Below are 22,945 nucleotides of genomic sequence, written 5' to 3' on the forward strand. Positions count from 1 at the left end.
TCCTGTGACGCCCTCTAGTGGTGAGATGAGGTGGCGCTTACGTAGATGACCCTGCTGGGAGAGCCAGATGCACTGGAGGCTGGGACAGAGGTGATGCTCTCAGAGGAGGTCCTGGTCACCTGGAACAAGGGCGACAAGGAGTTAACTCTGCTCATTATCACTGAAAAGGATTGAAAGGGAGAGAGAAAGAGACAGAAACACATGTATCTCTCATGTATCTCTCTTGAACTTAAAACGACACATTGCTACTCTCAGCGAGTTTCTCTGTGGGACTAGCATATTTCACAACCCTGCCATGAACTCGAGATGAACTATGAGCCTAGGTTAACATATAGCAGTATAACAACAACACTCGAGATAACGTTCACCCCTCCTCTGGTCACAAAACACTATGCAGCATCATTCAAGGTGAAAGCAGTGGTAGTGGTGATCAAAACAGTCTCCTGCTACTGTGACACCAGACAGACACAATAGTGTTGTTCATTAGTGAAGCTCAGGTGGGCTACAGTGATCAGTGTCAAGTTTAACCACCACCTACTCAGCCGTTAAGAGTTGAAATTGGGGCTAAATTCCATTTCAACCTAATCCACCGCCCAAATTGAAATGGAATGGATCCAAACCTCGGCTATTGCCATACTACTACAGTAAAGACACTTCCTGTGTTTGGATCACATGATCAACCTAACGGGATTATGGGGAAGTGAGTATCCTGGGGCCCGGGCTAGGTACAGTAAGTGCTCTGTGGGCGTGGCTAGCTACTGAGCGTGAAGCCGTTCGGGGGTCAAGGTTGAGGGGTCAGGGCAGCCCATGCAGAGGTTGGAGGTGGGTAAGGGGATCTGGGCTGCACATGCATCACAAACCTGCCGCTCAGAGACGTCATTGAGCTGTATCCGGACCTGCTTCTGTGAACAACAGGTGTATTACATTGGGGAGGGGACAGAGTACTGGTCTGGGACCTGGGCTTATTGACTTACTGCACAGTAAGTGCACTTATTAGGTGCCCTTTGTTCAGGTAATCAAGATCAACACAGTCCCAGTCAGTCAAGTTGTGCTGCTTCTTCTCTACGGATGGAATCCTGACTTGAGACACACGGTGATGTACGGTTTGAATCAGTACGACTCCTGGATACTGTGACCTCGCCATAGTTCGACTGTGGAGCTACTTTCGAGTAATCTCTTGTGGACAGATGCGCGTGACATAAATGGTAGTAGCATCTGTCGACAGACTGCTGGATGCGACGACATAACGAGTGACTTTGTTTCGGTACGCTGGTTTTCCGTCACTGATCATTTGGACAAATCACAATTTTTCGCAGGAGCTCGCATCTTTCCAATTTCGTAACGGGAGGGGACATTTGGCCCACGGACTTGCCCAAAACTGGCTGAGCGTTTCCGTATTGAGGGCTGTAGACTTTGCTAGCCTGGTTAGTATATTTTCCAACACGTCTTCCCCCATAGAACTTAATTATGTATCTGACGCAATTACATTACTGGTGTGTCCGAGATTAACTTTAGAGAAGCCTGGGTGTGGAGAACCAGTGTGATGCGTGGTCATCCTGTCTCAGAGAGAGAACTCACCTTACTCTTCTCCTCTTGTCTGGCTGCCTGTCTGCAGGGAGGATGCCAGATAGAGTTGCCTGAGAGAGAGAGAGAGAGAGAGAGAGAGAGAGAGAGAGAGAGAGAGAGAGAGAGAGAGAGAGAGAGAGAGAGGGGACAGAAGAGAGAGCGAGAAAAATAGGGAGAGAGCGAGAGGGAGAGTGAGGAACACAGTGAGATGCATCCACTCAAATGTCATATTCTCCCCACAGCCACGGTATCTCCGACCAAGAGGCATGAGTTCGGCAAGCAAGAGTACAACCCCGCGGCCCCATATACACGTGTGACTCATAGCAAATGAATTCCTGCGCCATCAGAAAGGAAGCCGCGGGGAGATGGAGACAGGTTTCTTGTAAATCACGGACGTGAGCCAAGCCAACAGCTCCAGTGCACCAGGAGCAGTCAATAAGAAAGAGGGCCGTAGAACGGTGAATAATAAGGCTGAGTTTTGTGGGAGGTGATTCATGCCATGGACATTCAGTGATTCACTAACACTGTGATCTAATTCATTAGCACTGGGCAAATGGACTGTGGTTTTATGGCAGCTGGGCTATTAGTGAAGGACGTTTCCATGCTGACGGATGGGTCGTGGGTGCATTTCTGAGTGAAAAGAGGGAGAGGGAGAGAGAGAGAGAGACAGAGAGAGAGGGAGAGAAAGAGAAGACGGGTCGAGTGTAACAGAGAGAGAGGGAGGGAAGAGAAAGACGGAGAGAAAGTGAGAGAGACAGAGAGAAGAAGAAGAGAGGTTGGTCCACCTTGCAGGTACATCTCCTCTCCCTCTCCAAACATCTGCTCACACCTGGCACAGCGGGCACATGACGGGTGGTAGTGTTTCTCCCCAGCCTGGCAAGGGGACAAGAGGTCAAAGGTTACAAAGTTACAAAGGTCAGGAATGACATTGAGCACGAGGAAACGAGCTTGGAAATCCACAGCGAGACGGAGAACACTGAGGACGGGGCAAATGGGAAAAGGCGAAATAAAAGAATCCACAGTTGGTTGAGAAAACATTTAGTCTTTCCTCTCGAATGTGAGACGGATGTTTTTTTTTTCTCGTCGTCAAATACACCGATAACCTTCATTCCCAGACACAAGTATATCCACAACCAGACAAAAAACACATATAAAGACAAGTTTGAAGAAAGTACTTATAGAGGCATTACCTGGATGTACAGTTGTATTGGTGTCACAGGCTGCTGACACTGCTGTTTGAAACGTCCCCTAGAGCGTGTCAAAACTAATTCCCATCCGGCCAGCTTATCCAATTAAGACGAAGGTGACGCCGAGTCAGAAGATGACGACAAAAGGAAGTGCAGTGCTACAACTTGAGCACAAGGGGGTGCTCTGGTACAAGCTACGCTACAGTTTAGGCGCGCACGGCGCAGATAATGCTGCGGGTTGGCCATGGGATCACTAACTATGTCTACAGTTAGGAACATCCGAACCTTCGTGAAACTAATCGAGGCGTCTGAAAGGGAACACCGGCTCAGTGTTTACATGACATCACCCATGTTTATTGTAGCCACGTCCTCTATTAGTAGACATGAGATCCATCCCACCACCCTGTAAGCAACCTATGCGGTTTGATAACCATGGTGGCATGAACGGCTTCACATTGAGATGCTAACGCCGGATGACACGCTATTCGTGACACGTTCATGAATTCCACAGAGCTGTTGGGAGGTGGTAGAGATGATGCATGTGTCCATAATGACATGATGTCATGGTGTGGATTGCATCTAGGTAGGGTTAGCTGACGAGAGTTTCTGTCTCTCTCTCTCCCTCCCTTTCTGCCTCCATATATGTGTCTCTCTCTATATACAACATGTTTATTGCAAACACCGTGACATTATCTCTCCTTCCCCACTCTTTGCTCTTTTTTCCATTTAATCTAGACCACATTCTCTCTCTCTCTCTCTCTCTCTCTCTCTCTCTCTCTCTCTCTCTCTCTCTCTCTCTCTCTCTCTCTCTCTCTCTCTCTCTCTCTCTCTCTCTCTCTCTCTCTCTCTCTCTCTCTCTCTCTCTGAATTATGAGCAGGCATTTTGGCTTTGAATTATGAGCAGGCATTTTGGTTTTGAATTATGAGTAGGCATTTTGGTTTTGAATTATGAGTAGGCATTTTGGTTTTGAATTATGAGTAGGCATTTTGGCTTTGAATTATGAGTAGGCATTTTGGTTTTGAATTATGAGCAGGCATTTTGGTTTTGAATTATGAGTAGGCATTTTGGCTTTGAATTATGAGTAGGCATTTTGGTTTTGAATTATGAGTAGGCATTTTGGTTTTGAATTATGAGCAGGCATTTTGGTTTTGAATTATGAGTAGGCATTTTGGTTTTGAATTATGAGTAGGCATTTTGGCTTTGAATTATGAGTAGGCATTTTGGTTTTGAATTATGAGTAGGCATTTTGGTTTTGAATTATGAGTAGGCATTTTGGTTTTGAATTATGAGTAGGCATTTTGGCTTTGAATTATGAGTAGGCATTTTGGTTTTGAATTATGAGTAGGCATTTTGGTTTTGAATTATGAGCAGGCATTTTGGTTTTGAATTATGAGTAGGCATTTTGGTTTTGAATTATGAGACCCCTGCCCTAGGCACTGATCTTGAGTCAGTTTAGCATTTTTTCAGAGAGAGAGAGAAAGTGAGAGAGAGAAAGTGAGAGAGAGAGTGAGAGAGAGAGAGTGAGAGAGAGATAACAGGCTGGAATTGGATCCCTATTCAAACAAGGAAAGTATGGCAGGGTTGAGGACGGAAATAGATAATGCTACACTAACAACAATACAGTGTCTCCTCTGAGCGAGAGCAAGCTAGCATTTAGACAGGGTTTGGTTTTGAATTATGAGCAGGCATTTTGGCTTTGAATTATGAGTAGGCATTTTGGTTTTGAATTATGAGCAGGCATTTTGGTTTTGAATTATGAGTAGGCATTTTGGTTTTGAATTATGAGTAGGCATTTTGGTTTTGAATTATGAGTAGGCATTTTGGTTTTGAATTATGAGCAGGCATTTTGGTTTTGAATTATGAGTAGGCATTTTGGTTTTGAATTATGAGTAGGCATTTTGGTTTTGAATTATGAGTAGGCATTTTGGTTTTGAATTATGAGTAGGCATTTTGGCTTTGAATTATGAGTAGGCATTTTGGTTTTGAATTATGAGTAGGCATTTTGGTTTTGAATTATGAGTAGGCATTTTGGCTTTGAATTATGAGTAGGCACTTTGGTTTTGAATTATGAGTAGGCATTTTGGTTTTGAATTATGAGCAGGCATTTTGGTTTTGAATTATGAGTAGGCATTTTGGTTTTGAATTATGAGCAGGCATTTTGGTTTTGAATTATGAGTAGGCATTTTGGTTTTGAATTATGAGTAGGCATTTTGGTTTTGAATAATGAGTAGGCATTTTGGTTTTGAATAATGAGTAGGCATTTTCTATGGACGAGGCTTTGTCATGGTTTGCCGTGTTGGAGGTTTGAAATTGAGGTGTGAGTTTGATACCGTTGTGCTTTGGTTACTGACATTGAAGTGGCGGGTGGGTGTGTTGATAAGTGAGAATGGCAACCAGACGCTGAACTGCTAGAGGGACGAGAGGGCAGGTCAGGAATCAGTCTGCAATTTTCTCTCTCTCTCTCTTACTCTCTTTTCCTTTTTCTCGTCATTCTCCTCCTCCCTTCCTTTCTCTCTCTCCCTCCCTTCGTCTATCTATATTCATCTCTCTTTGCCTTCCTCTCTTCCTCTCCCCCACAGTGTTTGTGACTAGGCTGGAAGGCAGGGGAGGTGATCGCAGAATGCATTTTGGTAAGAGAGGCAGAGTAGAGCAACAAGGCTGACACACACACACACACACACACACACACACACACACACACACACACACACACACACACACACACACACACACACACACTGCAGTGGAAAAGGGGTGGTTGGGTGCACAGAGAACAATGGGCAATACAATGTCTTCTCTCTCTGCCCTGTCTTCAAACCAGCCGACCCTACATGGATCGACACCGCCCTAAAACCTTATCCTTCTCTCCCTCTTACCTCCTCAACCCTCACTGTGGCCCTAAAACCTTATCCTTCTCTCCCTCTTACCTCCTCAACCCTCGCTGTGGCCCTAAAACCTTATCCTTCTCTCCCTCTTACCTCCTCAACCCTCGCTGTGGCCCTAAAACCTTATCCTTCTCTCCCTCTTACCTCCTCAACCCTCGCTGTGACCCTATTCACCCTCTCTCTATGGATTGTCCACACAACTCTCTATAGTTATAAACCCACTTGACACGAGCCATTTAATACTACCCACATCTTTTTAGACCCCAATCAGACCATTTAACTACAACCGTTTCCACCAATTTCATGTTCTACCAATCTTCCTTTAGACCCCAAACTCCATTCAGGTTAAGCCTCCCTAAGGCCCCTCTATTGGCTTAACCCCCCCCCCCCGTGCTCAATGAGTTAATCAACCCCAAATGCTGTGACATTTCAGTGCAGGGCAGGAATCCTAGGCAAGGCTCCACAGAGTCCTCAGTGCAGGACAGGCCCGGTGACTGACTGGGTGGGACCCTCTGCCCATAGATGGCAGAGCTATCTCTGGGTGGAGCTCACTATCTCTGTCTGCTGATCCTGCTTTGGGGGGGGGGGGGGTTGCAGCTGGTGTGCTAAACCGCCTTGAGGAAGCCACATTTCCCTACGCACATTGTTGTGCAGTAGCCCTGTGACACACACACACACACAAACAAAAACGTACCCTCCCCACACCCCGCCCCCCGCAGACGCCTCACAGCTATTCAGTTGTGACTGATTTGATTGAGGTTGGCAGGCCGCAGCAGCTGAAGCACATATCCGGGACAATTACATACAGGCCTACTGTGTGTCTCTTATGTATTCTGTGTGATGATGTAATGCTATGCAAGATGAAAGAGACACGCGCGCTCATTATATTTCTTATGTGTCTTATGTTTTCGCCAGTCTCTCAGAGCCTGGCAACCGGATACATGTTTATGAAAGGAGAGCGTGTGAGAGAGGTGAGAGAGAGGTGAGAGAGAGAGAGGGATGTGAGAGAGCAGGAGCGGGATAAGGGGGGGATCATTGTTTGCGCTTCCATATTTGTGTCCTCGTCAATGAGGGTTACAGGGAGTGTGGCCAAGACCCCCTCTTAGAGCTAGGGCCTACCCCTGTTACCCGACTTCCCTCCCCGCTGAGAGAGTATCCTGTGACCCTCCACTCCACCGGTGTAAAACGAGACCTCTTTTCCACTGAAGTCATCTCACATCTCTCATTGATTTCTTCTCCTGTTTTTCTTTCTTTCTCTTTCTCCGTCTCTCTTTTTCCCTTCCTGTCATTCTCTGAGAGAGAGGGGGGAGAGTGAGAGAGAGAGAGGGGGAGAGTGGAAGGTGTCAAAGCCATTAGCCCAGAGAAAGAGAGAGAAAAGAGTGAAATGAGGGGATACCCAGGAGGGAGAGATAGAGTGAACTAAACATGCAGCCATAGATACGGGATATCTATAGTCTAGTCCCACAGGACAACAGGCTAACGTGGCTTAGGTATCGCTAGACATTGATCTAAGGTCAGTTTAGTGTTTCTCCCGCGAATGGTCGAGGTGACGATTGGAAGAGGGTAAGCGGATCCTAGATCTGTGCCTATGGTACACTCCTACCCGGAGTCTTACTGTCACAGACATGGCAGAGATGCAGTACTGTGAACGCTAACGGATTGGAAACGTGTCTGTGGATAAGAGTGAATAACCATACTGAGCCGGCGCAAATGCAACAGTGGCGAGCCCAGGGGGACGTCGACACCGGGGGAAACGCCGTCGTGTGGATGCGTTAATGCGTGGCTCCACCACAAACAGATCCATGTGTAGCCATGCGGTTCCATCCATAAACGACAGCTGAGACCTAAGGTGGGTTGATTCGTACCTCCACTTCACACATCTATCCTTCCATCCCTCCGTCGGCAGATAAAAAGTGACATATAGGTGTTATAACGCGTCCTACCTCCAGTACTTTGCCGGTGATGTACTTCTTGCAGCTGTCACACTGGATGCCGTACATGGCATGGTAGTCCACCTCGCAGTAGGGGATCCCATCCCTAGTACAACACACACACACACACACGTCAGAGATCCCCCTCCGTCAGCTTTCAATACATACTGCGTGACCTTCGGACGCTTCGGACAGCTGCTATCGGAGAGAAAGAGAGAGAGAGTGACACAAACCGACACAGAACGAGAGCTATCTTGAATTGCGTAGTAACGCACGTCACATATCAGGTCCAGCATCGTCTGGAACTGTGAAAATAGATGGAAACCCAAGAGAGAGATGTTGTCCGAAATGGCACCCTATTTTCCCTGTATAGTGTACTACTATTGACCAGGGCCCATCGGGTGCTACTTGGGAACACACACAGAGACGAGGAAAGAATTGTGAGCACCGAGAAAAAAATCATTGCTCACTCACTCACTCTCTCCACTCTTTTTTTCAATGGCTTGTTCCCTATACGGTGCACTCCTTTTGACCGGTCAAAGATAGGGCACTGTGTAGGGGATAGGGTGCCATTTGGGATACCACCTGTAAGGCTGAGAGGTGTGGTTCGGAAGGGACAGGTGTTGGGTTGGGATGTGGTGCTCCTGAGAAGGTGTTAAGGGCCGAGGGAACAGGCTGCTGAGGGGTTGTTCCACGAAACGACTGCCTTTGGGTGTCCCTTTGATATTTGAAGTTTGTTATATTAAATGACGTGCCCTTTCATTTAGACAACATGGAGAATTCAATCAATTCGATTTTTTATACATGAATAAAGATTTGCTAAAGTGGCAAAATTCAACATGTTGTCCTGTCACTCTGTGACTCACGGGGAGATTTTAACCCACTTAACCGCACAATTTCTCAAAGTTTTCACTGTCATTATAAAGCCCGAGTTATTTTTCCGGCTTTGACAAAGTCCTTTCTGAAGATGATAATTGATTTAATGTGATGAGTGATTCATTTTACGTCTGTCCCTCATTCTAAGGTCAACCCTGTGACGTGTACTGAACTCTCGTTTTAATATGGTGAAACAGTGAACATCTAATAGTCAAATCATAGTGGAAGAGCTGGTGAGCCGGTTCTACTCTTTTCGGCCATTTTTCGGTGTTTTATGGTGGAGAACTGAGCGGGTCAACCGGAACACATCAACCATGTTACCCATCGATAGACAGGCTGGAAATGTTTTACAATAGAACCATTTTTGTGAAGCTTGCATTCAACCGCAAACTCCCTGTTTCACACAACAAGCGTCCATTCTCCCTGTCACGAGGGGATATGTAGCTGATTTAAGATGAACTCGTCCACCCTGTTACGGTCAACCCTGTTACGGCCAAACCTGTTACTTTTGAGATGGGGAAAAAGGTGTTATTTATGAAGTTCGGCATGTGCTCCTTATGACAGAATGTTCAAATGAGATGAAATCAAAAGGTTTTCTTGACCAAGCTACACTTTTCAAAAGGTGGTGTTGAGGGGGTGTTAAGGTCACGAGGGACTCACTTGCTGATGTACTCTGCGTTGAGCACCTTGTTGCACACCTTACACTTGAAGCAGCCCAGGTGCCAGTGTTTGTCCAGCGCTACCAGGGACTGCTCGTTCTTAAACTCCTTCCCACAGCCACAGCAGTCTACATGGGGGAGAAGGGGGTGGGCAGAGAGAGAAGGGAGAGAGAGAGAGTGAGAGAGTCAGAGAGAGAGAGACAGAGAGGGGGGCGAGGGAAAGAGAGATAGGGAATGGGAGAGGAAGACACCGGTATAAATATAGAGATGTATCAGGAGGAGAGAAAGACACAGACTGGAAAGTGTTAGGAAGTGATGGAGCAAGAGATACAGTATATACTGTATAGGCTATGTAGATTGAGGGAGAGTGATAGTGAGAAGAAAGATGAGGATGTGTAGTGTAATGTAGGGTGACTTACTGTGGACAGCCTGTATGGGAGCAGGGCTGTTGGCAGGCAGGGGCTCTGTACAGTTTTGGCAGATACACTCTTTACCGTTAAACGTCACGCGGTCACCGGCAGGGAACGGCTGTCTATCAATCAACAGACAACGCAAGACACCATCAGTTCACAACGCAAGTACGATGTCACAATAGCACAGAGATTCAGGTCACTCAACAGAATGCACTATCTCCGTGGACACTAAAATGTGCTTTCGTTTGTGTTGTGTTTGAAATGTCAGATTATGCGAGATGTAGCCCCGAACACAAACAATGAACACATTTCCACACATAACGTCCTAGAAGGGAGCAGTATTACTGAAGAATGTCTGTCATGACACTGCAGAATTGAAGGTGCCTGGAAAATGTCTCCATATAAACCATACCACATACCACTAATTAAGGCTTCATGAGCATCAACAACAAAAAAATGTGTCTTGCTTCCACTACATTTTGGCTGTCATTTCTACTTCCTTTTACGAAGACGCCATTTCCGGGTCCGCAGAATGCTAGGGTGACATCGATCGGGGACAAAAAGAAAAGAACGACGGCTCAGGGCAAAACACATGCTACAGACATGGCTTTTATGAGTTGAAACAAATGATACTGGCGTGATGTGATTCGACACTCGTATGTCTGGGGAATAAACATGTATGTCAATAATGATCACTCATATGCAGACAATGAGCTCTATGATCTAGCTAGTTTGCTGGCTATAGCCAGTCAGTGAAGTGTACCTGTCACCTAAGACAGATTTGTCAGTGGGTACTCGTGTTGCCTTGGCTGAATCGAATCAAATCACATTTTGTGAGTCACATGCGCCGAATACAACAGTGAATACAAGAGTGAAATGCTTCCTTACGAGCCCCTGACCAACAACGCAGTTAAAAAAAAATGCAAAAATACGAATAAGAATAAGAAATAAAAGTCATGGAAGAAGTCGGTGAGAGCTGATATAACGCTGTGTTTATCACCCATTGCTCTATGCAACACCCCTACGGAGAAAGCACTGGTATCTAGGACTACACTGTCACACTGTCACAGCCAGACTAAGTGGAAGGTCAAGAATAAGGAGACACGCACATGTGCAAGAATGTGGACACACTCGCAAACGCACATACGTACGTACACACTTTCATATCCCCAACGACATTGACACTGTCACACTGTCACAGCCAGGCTACCGAGGTTTAAGAGTAAGAAGGCAGACCCCCCGTCCTCCCACACACACACACACACATACTGCTGTGAAGTCTGGACTAACAATGTTTTCTCAGGCCAAGCCACAGACAACACCTCGACCTCTGCAGGAGTATCTCTCTATCGCCCTCTCAGTTCAATTCAAACGGCTTTATTGGCAGGGGAAACATGCGTTTACATTGCCAAAGCAAGTGAAATAGATCATGAACAAAAGTCAAATAAACAGTTAGAAACAAACAGAAAACATTACACTCACAAAATCTTCAGAAGAATAGAGACATTTCAAATGTCATAGTATGGCTACAGTATATACAGTGTTGTAACAATGTGCAAATAGTTGAAGTACAAAAGGGAAAAGAAATCAACAGAATATGTATATATTCCTGTATATATTCCTGAGCCACGGCCTGTTCACCCCGCTATCATCCAGAAGGCGAGGTCAGTACAGGTGCATCAAAGCTGGGACAGAGAGACTGAAAAACAGCTTCTATCTCAAGGCCATCAGACTGTTAAATAGCCATCACTAGCCGGCTACCACCCGGTTACTCGACCCTGCACCTTAGAGGCTGCTGCCCTATGTACATAGACATGGAATCACTGGCCACTTTAATAATGGAACACTAGTCACTTTAATAATGGAACACTGGTCACTTTAATAATGGAACACTAGTCACTTTAATAATGGAACACTGGTCACTTTAATAATGGAACACTGGTCACTTTGATAATGGAACACTAGTCACTTTAATAATGGAACACTAGTCACTTTAATAATGCTTACATGCTGCTTTACTCATCTCATATGTATATACTTTATTCTACAGTATTTTAGTCAATGCAACTCTGACATTGCTCGTCCTAATATTTATATATTTCTTAATTCCATTATTTCACATTTAGATTTGTGTGTATTGTTGTGAATTGTTAGATACCACTGCACTGTTGGAGCTAGGACCACAAGCATTTTGCTACACCCGCAATAACACATAGCGACTATTTTCTGGACTTTGATCATTAGAGAGAGAGAGAGAGGTGGGTAGAGTGCTAACACTAATCAGATGTTTTTGGACCAAGGAATTGCGGATCATGTTGCACCCTCAAATCCCACACAAGAACACTGTGTATGACACAAACACGTGGCACATGCACAACCCACCCACCCACCCAGGCGCACACACACACAAACACACACACACACACACTCCGTGGGAAACCTAACACTGCTCTAGAAATAAGTGGCCTGCGAGTTCCTGACCACACACTTAACATTCCTGCTTCAGTGCGAAAGAGGCTCCCGTTACCTTCCAAGGCCTGATAAAACCACACCACTTTCCCACACACACATACAGTATACACACATACAGTATTCAATTTGAATGAGTTAGGAATTGTAGGTCAAACTACGGTATTGGGAGTTTCTTCAAAGCGTCCACATGCCCAGTTGAATGTGGGCACCCATCTGTCTGTGTGTCTGAGTATCCCTTAGGGGTGCATGCCCTCGCGTGTGTCTCCACCACTGTTGGTGATGTGTGTGTCCCCACCCCCACCCCTGTGTGTGTGTGTCTGCCATCGTGTATGTACGCATGCAAGGAGTGTGTGTGTCTCTTACTTGCAGCTGGCGCAGACGAAGCAGCGTGGGTGGTAGGTCTTGCCCAGGGCCGACACCACCTCTCCCTCGATGAACTCCTCACAGCTGAAGCAGCGCGTGCCGTACATCCGCTGGTAGTCCAGGGTGCAGATGTACTCCCCCTGGCGCACAAAGAACCCCCCTTGGGCCAGGTCAACGCCACACACTGCACGGAAGGGGGGGAAGGAGGAGAGAAAGAGAGGTGAACACAATTAGACATAGGATCAAAGACAGCAGTGTGTTGTCATGAGGGCTAAATTGCATGAGGGGGTGGTACAGATGGCTAACTCTAGCTGAAATTCACGAGGAGAGGCCCAAAGAAGAGAGGGGGATAAGGACACAGTAGATAACACCAACACTGAGCTCCGAGAGCTTGAGTGACAGTCTGGAACAAGTCATAGGACGAACATTGTTCTACGCAAGAGCCTGTTCTACACATCCTCTTGTTTTCACACACACACACAGGCATACACACACACAGGCATACACACACACACACACACACACACACACAGGCATACACACACACACACAGGCATACACGCACACACACATATACATTCATGCTACAGTACACACACATCACAAATTCTGATACTCTTACTTACTGTTGCTAATACTGTACAATTTAAAAAATTTCCCCCCAATCCACCCTTCCCTGATACATGTGTAAATATTGTACTATAAATTGTTGGACGTTGAAAACCATGAGCTCTATTTTCGGCTGGTGTTAAGGGGCCACTAGTGTTAGTTAGCAATTTCACCATGTAAAAACTGGTGCACTGGCATTTTCCAGCTTTAATGCCAGGATCAGCAATTTACCCATCTTATATCAGCTCGTTTGTGGGGTGGAAATATTAGAGGTGTGTCCTTAAAAACATGATCCAAAGTGCCAATTTCAGGCAGCACTGACGGGGATATTTAAGACCAACCAAAAGCTGGTTTTAATGGTAAAACAGTTGGTTATGGGCATGAATATTGACATATTTAGAAACATAGAAAAGGAACGTCTTTCCCCATTTCATTTATTTGATTAAAAACCAAGCATAGCCTCCACTCCTCTTAATTACGACTTATTATGTCTTGCCCAATGCAATCACATGAGTCAAATCTGTCGATAAAGGGTTTGGCTCCTGAGACCGACTGGAAAGTCATCTTAAAAACCCAAAGCTTTATTAAAATATCAAGTTTGCGAGGAGTAAAACAGTGACCTGACATTCCCCTTTTGTATCTATGCATCGTAGGCAGGCCCACATTGTTTTAGCCATGCAGGTCCCGTTTTGGACATCCGCAAAACCCCTTCCGCGACGATGTGAGGCTATGTGTCCAGGCCCTTTATGAAACGAGAGATGAGTACCTCGGTGAATACCGGGGAACCTTGTATTTAAGAGCCGTCCGTAACCTGTCAAAATAGCTCGTTTTCCGTCTCATTTTTACGACAACCAAACATATTAGAACGATTCACCTTCCGGGTTTGATAATGACAACGTCCGTGGGGCTTGTCCTCTGATCTGTAAGACGGTTCCGATTGTGGTCATAAAACACAGGTCTATTCGGGAGCAGTATAACAGCGAGTGGACATTCTATTCATTTTGGATCTTTGTCCAGCTACTGTGAAAAGTGTGGATGTGCGTAAAACCCTCCATAGTCTGTGTCGTTTTAACATTATATGCCCACTGAGAGAAATGATGGTGCCTGTAAGTGTGATATACGCTGTTTCGTTTGGATTACAATTGATTTCTTCTCTTTTTAGGCCTTATCAATAATTCATTTCATCTTTCTTCTTGACAATGTTTGGCATGTCCATGCTCAGCTATAATTCAATGTACAGTAGGCCTCGCCCCTACATCAGTGTGACTGCCATTGGAGCCATGTAATTACTGAGAAGAATGTGGACTGCAAATGGGTTCAAGTTTTTTTTATATATAAAAATTCAGCAAAGGTAGGTCTACATTTTGTTATTTCGTTTCCGTAAGCCATTTAACACATTACGGACTAACATTGGAATTGGAGTTGATTCCAAGGGAATACATAAAAGGCCGTAAATAGTCATCAAAACCCAGCCCTTCACGCCAACCCCAGCAAGTGCGCCGATAATTGTGATGGTGAAAATAGCAAAAAGATTTCTGACCCCCCCCACCCCCCCCCCCACCCCGAACCTGTAGCGCTAGTGCCTGCACTTAGATTTACCATCGCGTTAGGTTTGTTAAAATAGAGCCCCATGTGTATCCTGTACATACAACTAATACAACTTGAAACTCTCCTCTCTGTCTCTCTGTCTCTCTGTCTGTCTCTCTGTCTCTGTCTCTCTGTCTGTCTCTCTGTCTCTGTCTCTCTGTCTGTCTCTCTGTCTCTGTCTCTCTGTCTCTCTGTCTCTCTCTGTCTCTCTGTCTCTCTGTCTGTCTCTCTGTCTCTGTCTCTCTGTCTGTCTCTCTGTCTCTGTCTCTCTCTGTCTCTCTGTCTCTCTGTCTGTCTCTCTGTCTCTGTCTCTCTGTCTCTCTGTCTCTGTCTCTCTGTCTCTCTCTGTCTCTCTCTGTCTCTATGTCTCTCTGTCTCTGTCTCTCTGTCTATGTCTCTCTGTCTCTGTCTCTCTGTCTCTCTGTCTCTGTCTCTCTGTCTCTCTCTGTCTCTCTCTGTCTCTGTCTCTCTCTGTCTCTCTGTCTCTCTGTCTGTCTCTCTGTCTCTGTCTCTGTCTCTCTGTCTCTGTCTCTCTGTCTCTCTCTGTCTCTCTCTGTCTCTATGTCTCTCTGTCTCTGTCTCTCTGTCTCTGTCTCTCTGTCTCTGTCTCTCTGTCTCTCTCTGTCTCTCTCTGTCTCTCTGTCTCTCTGTCTGTCTCTCTGTCTCTGTCTCTCTCTGTCTCTGTCGAACCTAATAACCACAGAAACAATAAATTAACCATGGCAACAACACACAATACACAAAACCCCCTTGACGTCCCTCCCTGGACACGCCTGCTGGAAAGCTCAATCCCTTCTCCAGTCATTTAATAAAACAAAGTGAGTTCCTTTCTTTTCACTCCCTCTTTTCTCAGAAGGGAAGGAGAGGAAGAAAGAGTGATGTTTCAGCTGCTCCGTGTTACACCAGGGGAATCCTTGTGGCCCACTGCAACTTCTTTACAACCTTCTGACAACCTTTAAGCAACCTGACCCAGGGAAGCACCATCCCAATAAAAGAGCTGCCAAACAATAACCATTGAATGTTGCTCAGGAAGTGGTGGACATATTTTCCAATAGAAGCTCGAATCCTCATTGGTCGGAGCCACCCTAGAATGTGGCACATGCAGCCTGCTTTCTAATATCCGGGCCTGTGGGATGACAATGCGTGAACCCTGTCCAGAGTTGCCTTTGTGTGCATGTGTGTGTGTGTGTGTGTGCGTGCGTGCTTGCATGTGAACCTTGTCCTGAATAAGATCATAACACTCTGGCCCAGCCGGGTAAACCTGGAAGCTGCCGGACATGAGGCAACAAGCATTGTTTCCAACACGTCTTTGAGTGATTGGGCTAGAAAGGGTTCATTACGAGGGAACATACTGTACATAACACAATGTGCTGTGTGATGTGGTGACAACAGTTTGTGTCGCTTGTAGGTCTGTGAGTTGATACAGTGGTTCTATTCTAGGTTTGGAGACCGTCTATAGTTGTGCTTCTCTTTATGCAACCGGGTTGAACTGTGAAACTATGCTATCAGTCAGTCCTCTACAGAGCATTCCTCCTACCTCCCTCTCTTTGATCCAGGTCCCTAAAGGGACCAGAGGAATTAGGAAACAACTATAAGGAGTGTTTCAATCCTGGCGCCACCCTAGAGCCACCTGACCCTCTGCCAGCAGCGCGGGTAACCTGAAACCGACATCTCGCTCGCTTCTGTTTCTCTCTCTCGGTCTCTCGCTCGCTCTCTCCTGAGAGAGGGAAAGAGAGAGAGAGAGAAAAAGAGAGTGAAAAGGCCCTAAGTCTACAGCAGGCTTGTCTTTCACAGATTGATATGTATACCTGCAGCAGATGGTCGCCCACAGACCACAGACCACAGACCACGCCAGAAAGGATTTATCTGTATAAGGAAGGGGGAAATGTCAGGGAAGTGGAGTCAGCCATTACAGTGATGCAGGCTCATGGTGATGATGTTGATGATTTCCCAGGTCGACCCCACAAAAAACGCAGGTCAGGTACATTGGTTCCTCAATTAAAAGTGGCGAGGTTATGCTCCGACACTTTGTGGTAGATAGCGGCATGTTGTGGTAAATTGCTCATTCCGACCATTGCGTCACACTATCACAAGTGGGAGTTAGAACGCTGGTTATGCTTTCGGTGTTGCTTTCGGGTTTCTCCCCCCCTCGAAAATCAGACAGTAAGAATTTGAAGATTACAAACTAGTTTTATTTACCACAGTGTGGAGAGACTGACTTGCCCCTCTATGTAGAGTGAGTTTCTGAAACATGGAGTCCTTTTTTGATGACGTGAAGAAGAAACGGAATGAAGGTCCAAGCGGGGGGTATAAGGACGGAAAAAGGTTGCCCGTATTTTCAAGACCTGGGCTATTTCATTTGGCTTGTCACTAGTTTATTTAGGCAATTTAATGTATCCGTTTAGGCTTGGCCTATTTAGTAGGCTATTTTGTCAGCCTAAAGCTGAGTGACTCACTCATCTCTGGATCTCGATAAATAAGCACCTACATTCTTTCTGATCGCCTTGAATAAAGAAATGTTTTGACCAAGTTAATCCGCACATATCTCCCTGCACCCTCACATGCCACGTCTTGAAATGTGCAGACAGACGGAGTAAACATACCTTTCCATCGTAATACTTCTGACAACCAACTTCCTTAACTCCGCCCCAAACTTTTGGATTTGATCAAATCCCCAGAAGGCATGGGATTATTACAACCTAACAAAAAATGATCCTGGTCATTTAATTGAATTCACTGAAGACCTATGGGTTTAACCTTCTGAATTAATGATTATATTGAAGAAAGAAGCCGCCTCTAATGAGTTCCACGAGCCGATCCATTACCCGAACAAAATAACATAAATTGGTTTAGCCTAATTGTTTCTATGACTACCGACAGCAGGCTATTATTCCTTTTTCTGCATGTCGATGCAACATTTTGCTAACCAGAAACCATGTCATGAGTTCAGAACAATGCTTTAACATTTTCACAATGCATTGTGGCACATTGACAACCCAAAACGGCTTGAAAGAGCCAAATAATATTAGCCAACAAATAAAGCCACTAAATCAATAACTTGGAAAACAGTCCATTCATTACTCAGATCTCTTCAAATTGCTGTGCAGGAAGAGGATGTCATCCACTGTGCCCGGTCGCAGGCTCGCAGCTGGCTTCTCTCTGACACCACAAATCCATCTGTAGGTGACGCTTTATCTTTTGGAACAACAGAATTACCAGGTGAAGAGTAGGCTGTTTGTTTGCCTCCAAGGCGAGCGTGGCCTCTTTGAGGCGATGGAGGAAATCAACAAGATCCACAAGTATTCTTTCACAATAGCTGGCTTTATGTTATCTGCAGTTTGGAGCTGGGAACTGTCCCACTCCGTGGCGAATAGCACCCTCTCCACGAGCAAACACTCTTTTGTTCATGTAATGGACTGTAATGCAAAAGTAGCCTATTTTTAAAAAATCGGCATCCACATGTCAAGTGTAATCGCGCCATTGTATTTACCCAAGTTCTCTCTCAACTCCGGGACCACCACCAGCTGATTATTGTGTCCGATGCAGGACTCTAGTGCAAGAGGAGAGAGATGCTCAAGCAGAAACATTCACACCTCCATTAATTTGCAAAGGGATAGTCTAATATCTCGGCGAGGTGTGAAAAAATCCCACAATTTGTGCCACAGTTTAGACTACAGATAGATGCTGCCGTCCGTCAGAGTTGAGTCCTATTGTGAAGTGGAACCAGCATCCCGGAGTCGCCTTTTCACTATTGACGTTGAGACTGGTGTTATGTGGGTACTATTTAATGAAGCTGCTAGTTGAGGACTTGTGAGGAGTCTGTTTCTCAAACTAGACAGTCTTATGTACTTGTCCTCTTGCTCAGTTGTGCACCAGGGCACAACTTTCTATTCTGGTTAGAGCCAGTTTGCGCTGTTCTGTGAAGGGAGTAGTATACAGCGTTGTACGAGATCTTCAGTTTCTTGGCAATTTCTCGCATGGAATGGCCTTCATTTCTCAGAACAAGAATAGACCGACGAGTTTCAGAAGAAAGGTCTTTGCTTCAGGCCATTTTGAGCCTGTAATCGAACCCACAAATGCTGATGCTCCAGATACTCAACTAGTCTGAAGAAGGCCAGTTTTATTGCTTCTTTAATCAGCAGAACACTTTTCAGCTGTGCTAACATAATTGCGAAAGGGTTTTCTAATGATCAATTAGCCTTTAAAAATGATAAACTTAGATTAGCTAACACAACATGCCATTGGAACACAGGAGTGATGGTGGCTGATAATGGGCCTCTGTACGACTATGTAGATATTCCATTAAAAAAGCTACAATAGTCGTTTACAACATTAACAATGTCTAAAAAAAAACAAGGACATTTCTAAGTGACCCCAAACTTATGAACAGTAGTGTGTAAAATATAATGTAGGACCATTATTAATGTCTAAAGGCTTGATTCTGTTGACATACTTGAGTCACCGTTGTTCTGTCAGGCCAGTGCCTGTTGCACACTACAACATCACCAATCTTGAAATCTGACTGGAGGCAGTCAACATGTTGAGACTATTTAACCATGACATAATTGTTTAAAACCAAGACGTTTTTTTTTTTGTCATTTTACGAGACATGTCTTACCATTTTTCGACCACAGGATTGTTATGGGTATTATTTTGTAAACACTTCCTCAAACGCAATTGAAATCCGTATTTCTCTCACGTACTCAACTTGATTTTGTTGTCCAGCAGCCAAAGACACAATCTTAGTCATATTAACAACCCATGCTTGTTGTTGCATCTTTAGATCTTCCCTCTTTCTACATTTCTGAAGGATATTTTCATCTCTGTCGCATGAAACCGCTCACATTTGCGGTGCACTTTTGAGAATGGTGTTTTCCCGCTAATTGCAATTTGCTCTTACTGCAGTGCGCACAATGCTGCGCTTATAATGTAAAGAAATAGCCTAATAGTTAGCAACATTTGAAGCTGTTAGGTTCTAATCCTCAGAGTAAAAAAACTCTACGGGCACTAGGAAAGCTTAACCAAGTTTATTCTGCCCAGAGGATCAATACAGCTGCATTAGACAAAAACATTTTCACACAAGCACTGATATTTAACCGTTCCTCATAGGCTGAGTCTCCTCCTACTCATCTGTACAAACATCGTTCTTTACTGCTAGGCAGGACACGAGTGATATGGGCCATAAACTTTTATTCCTCCCTTAAGGTGACCTGACCTGACCTCAACCCCCCTCCATCACCAATCCATGGCTCTCTCCCGTCATCAATGCCTGCCACATGTAATCGCTACCCTGCACTCAACACATTCCAAGCTTTGTTGTACACACAAAATAATACTTTCCTCCTACAGATAACCATTAACTTCTGGTGTAGACCCTCTAAACCTCAGCACTCCCTCAGTGGCATGAATAAGTATATTTTCATATTCTCAGAACCCGACAAAGCTAAACGTTGTGATCTGTTGCGTCAGCCTCATTGTTTTTCAACGTTTTATTTGATGTACAGTGGTTGTATTCATTTGGGATCTATCGTGTCCCACAACTTTCCCAGAGTATGTTTGTAATATTTATTTCTCGCACAGAAGGACAAACTGACCAATAGAACAGGCCAACTATTCTACTATGGAGGGTTGGTAGATAGACATAGGCTAGTACTTTTTCTGTTCGTGAGGCCAACTCATCTTGTTGGCTGACAAAAAGTAAATGTGGACAGTTCTTCTAACATCTTCAATATACGCCTCCAAAGAAGGACGCACACCTTTGCATCGGTCTGTCTTCACTTGTAGCCTACTTCGAATCTGCAAAGCCTGTGAGAAGGACCCGATCACGTGATGGGCATTGACTAATAAGAATTGAGATATCTGCCGATTGGCAGTAGGGAGAGGGAAATTCATCATTTCAAAAAAATTCGGACTATTTGGAACAGCACAACAAATCCAATAATAGTACAGCCAAGAAAAAAACAGTTGCATGCATTCGTGATTGCAACTGCTTTAGCCAACATGTTGCAGTTCATTTATTGTTTCATTACTCAAGGCTCCCTTGGTTACTTATTTTTATAACAAATGCTTGAACTAAATTATCAGCCCAAAAGATGAGGACACAGCAGTTCACCTGACACAAGACCACAATTTGAAATGTCTAATTCAATATCACAGACCTGTTTTGCCATGACGAAAATGCATCAACCCTATATAAATATGACAATTTATTATAATCTGTCACGCCCTGATCTGTTCCACCTGTTCCTGTGATTTTCTCCTCTTCTTGTATGTTTAGTCAAGACAACCAGCGTGTTTTTCCCATACTTCTTTTGCTATTTCCCTTTTTCTAGTCTTCCCGATTTTGACCCTTGCCTGTTTCTAGACTTTGTACCCGCCTGCCTGACCATTCTGCCTGCCTTGTCCACGAGCCTGTCTGCCACTCTGTACCTCCTGGACTCTGATCTGGTTTTGACCTTTTTGCCTGTCCACGACCATTCTCCCGTCTTGTGCCTTGATAATAATCCACATAATAATCTAAACAATTTTATAATAGGTCATGATGTATATACTGTATATCAAGATGGAGTAGATGTGCTCAAAGACCTCGCCTGGTGTTTCAAATTAGCATTAATGGCAAGCACTGCGACTCACCGAAACATATCACAGCATACCTCAGCAGACTATACTGCGGTATGATGCAACTTTTAAATGAGGAACCACTGTACATTAACAGTGGACAGAATTCCCGTACGGGGATTGGGCCAAACATGGTGGGAAGGTTAAGGGGATGGATTTAGCCTGGGAAGGAGGAGTTCTGGTATGTAGTCAGGACTCTGATCTGGTATGTTCTGGTATGTAGCAGATAGAATCCTATCCACTCTGCCTCTACTCCCGGTGCCAGAGAATGTGACGTTTGGGACACACTGGCACCAACATAGACTCATCAAACATCCTCGCGTGACCTGTGACCTAGTAGAAAGGACATGGAGTTGGCTGGAGGATGACTCAGAGAAGACTGGGAATGATAAAGATATGATGATAAAGATATGACAGTGAAGATAATGATTTTGACCGTCATCACCCATTGAAAATAAATAAAAAACAGTCCTAAGTATGGCAAGTAATGTAAATGACTGAGTAATAATAAATAAGAGTAATACATCTCTTTCAGTAACCAGGCAGGACAGCCAGCATGCTGACACTCTAAATAGGCCTACTGTCTGTCTCTGAAAAGAGAGGTGAAGAGAAGCACTAATGAAGAGCGCTAATGAAGTGCTAATGAAGAGAGGAGAGAAGCGCTAACGAAGAGAGGAGAGAAGAGCTAATGAAGAGAGGAGAGAAGTGCTAATGAAGAGAGGAGAGAACAGCTAATGAAGAGAGGAGAGAAGTGCTAATGAAGAGAGGAGAGAACAGCTAATGAAGAGAGGAGAGAAGTGCTAATGAAGAGAGGAGAGAACAGCTAATGAAGAGAGGAGAGAAGTGCTAATGAAGAGAGGAGAGAAGCGCTAATGAAGAGAGGAGAGAAGCGCTAAAGAAGAGAGGAGAGAAGTGATAATGAAGAGAGGAGAGAAGTGCTAATGAAGAGAGGAGAGAAGTGCTAAGGAAGAGAGGAAAGAAGCGCTAATAAGAGAGGAGAGAAGCGCTAACGAAGAGAGGAGAGAAGCACTAACGAAGAGAGGAGAGAAGCGCTAACGAAGAGAGGAGAGAAGAGCTAATGAAGAGAGGAGAGAAGTGCTAATGAAGAGAGGAGAGAACAGCTAATGAAGAGAGGAGAGAAGTGCTAATGAAGAGAGGAGAGAACAGCTAATGAAGAGAGGAGAGAAGTGCTAATGAAGAGAGGAGAGAACAGCTAATGAAGAGAGGAGAGAAGTGCTAATGAAGAGAGGAGAGAAGCGCTAATGAAGAGAGGAGAGAAGCGCTAAAGAAGAGAGGAGAGAAGTGATAATGAAGAGAGGAGAGAAGTGCTAATGAAGAGAGGAGAGAAGTGCTAAGGAAGAGAGGAAAGAAGCGCTAATAAGAGAGGAGAGAAGCGCTAACGAAGAGAGGAGAGAAGCGCTAACGAAGAGAGGAGAGAAGCGCTAACGAAGAGAGGAGAGAAGCGCTAACGAAGAGAGAAGAGAAAAGCTAACAAAGAGAGGAGAGAAGCGCTAACGAAGAGAGGAGAGAAGCGCTAACGAAGAGAGGAGAGAAGCGCTAACGAAGAGAGGAGAGAAGCGCTGAGCACATATTTCCATTTCAGATTACCGGTTCCTTGTACAAATCAGTGTCTCAATGATGATGAAGCAGTATCTTCAATCAGACGAACGTAAAGGACTGTTCTAAATGCTTCAGTTCTTCTCGGGGTGTGTTGAGCGGAGTGGATTATGCAACGGGTTAACCCAGTTTACCATCACATAATCCCCAAAGTTCAGTAC

The 22,945-nt window shown here is 44.9% G+C and overlaps 1 protein-coding gene across 9 annotated transcripts in view; it reads right to left on the reverse strand.

Moving 5' to 3' along the window:
• Positions 1 to 22,945, reverse strand: part of LOC118369141 (actin-binding LIM protein 2) — a 121,731-nt gene that overhangs the window by 17,863 nt on the left and 80,923 nt on the right. For 8 of the 9 annotated variants that reach the window (XM_052495759.1, XM_052495756.1, XM_052495753.1 and 5 more), the window contains exons 3-10: positions 12,354 to 12,537; positions 9,525 to 9,637; positions 9,107 to 9,233; positions 7,583 to 7,676; positions 2,352 to 2,439; positions 1,579 to 1,637; positions 861 to 902; positions 42 to 119 (exon numbers count right to left, since the gene is read on the reverse strand). In XM_052495759.1, coding sequence (XP_052351719.1) covers positions 42 to 119; positions 861 to 902; positions 1,579 to 1,637; positions 2,352 to 2,439; positions 7,583 to 7,676; positions 9,107 to 9,233; positions 9,525 to 9,637; positions 12,354 to 12,460 — 708 coding nt within the window. In that variant the 5' untranslated portion in view covers positions 12,461 to 12,537. The remainder of the gene's footprint in view (positions 1 to 41; positions 120 to 860; positions 903 to 1,578; positions 1,638 to 2,351; positions 2,440 to 7,582; positions 7,677 to 9,106; positions 9,234 to 9,524; positions 9,638 to 12,353; positions 12,538 to 22,945) is intronic. The other variant, XM_052495757.1, reaches the window with a different exon arrangement.

Source organism: Oncorhynchus keta, chromosome 35 (assembly GCF_023373465.1).
Source record: "Oncorhynchus keta strain PuntledgeMale-10-30-2019 chromosome 35, Oket_V2, whole genome shotgun sequence".
Taxonomy (NCBI): Eukaryota; Metazoa; Chordata; class Actinopteri; order Salmoniformes; family Salmonidae; genus Oncorhynchus; species Oncorhynchus keta.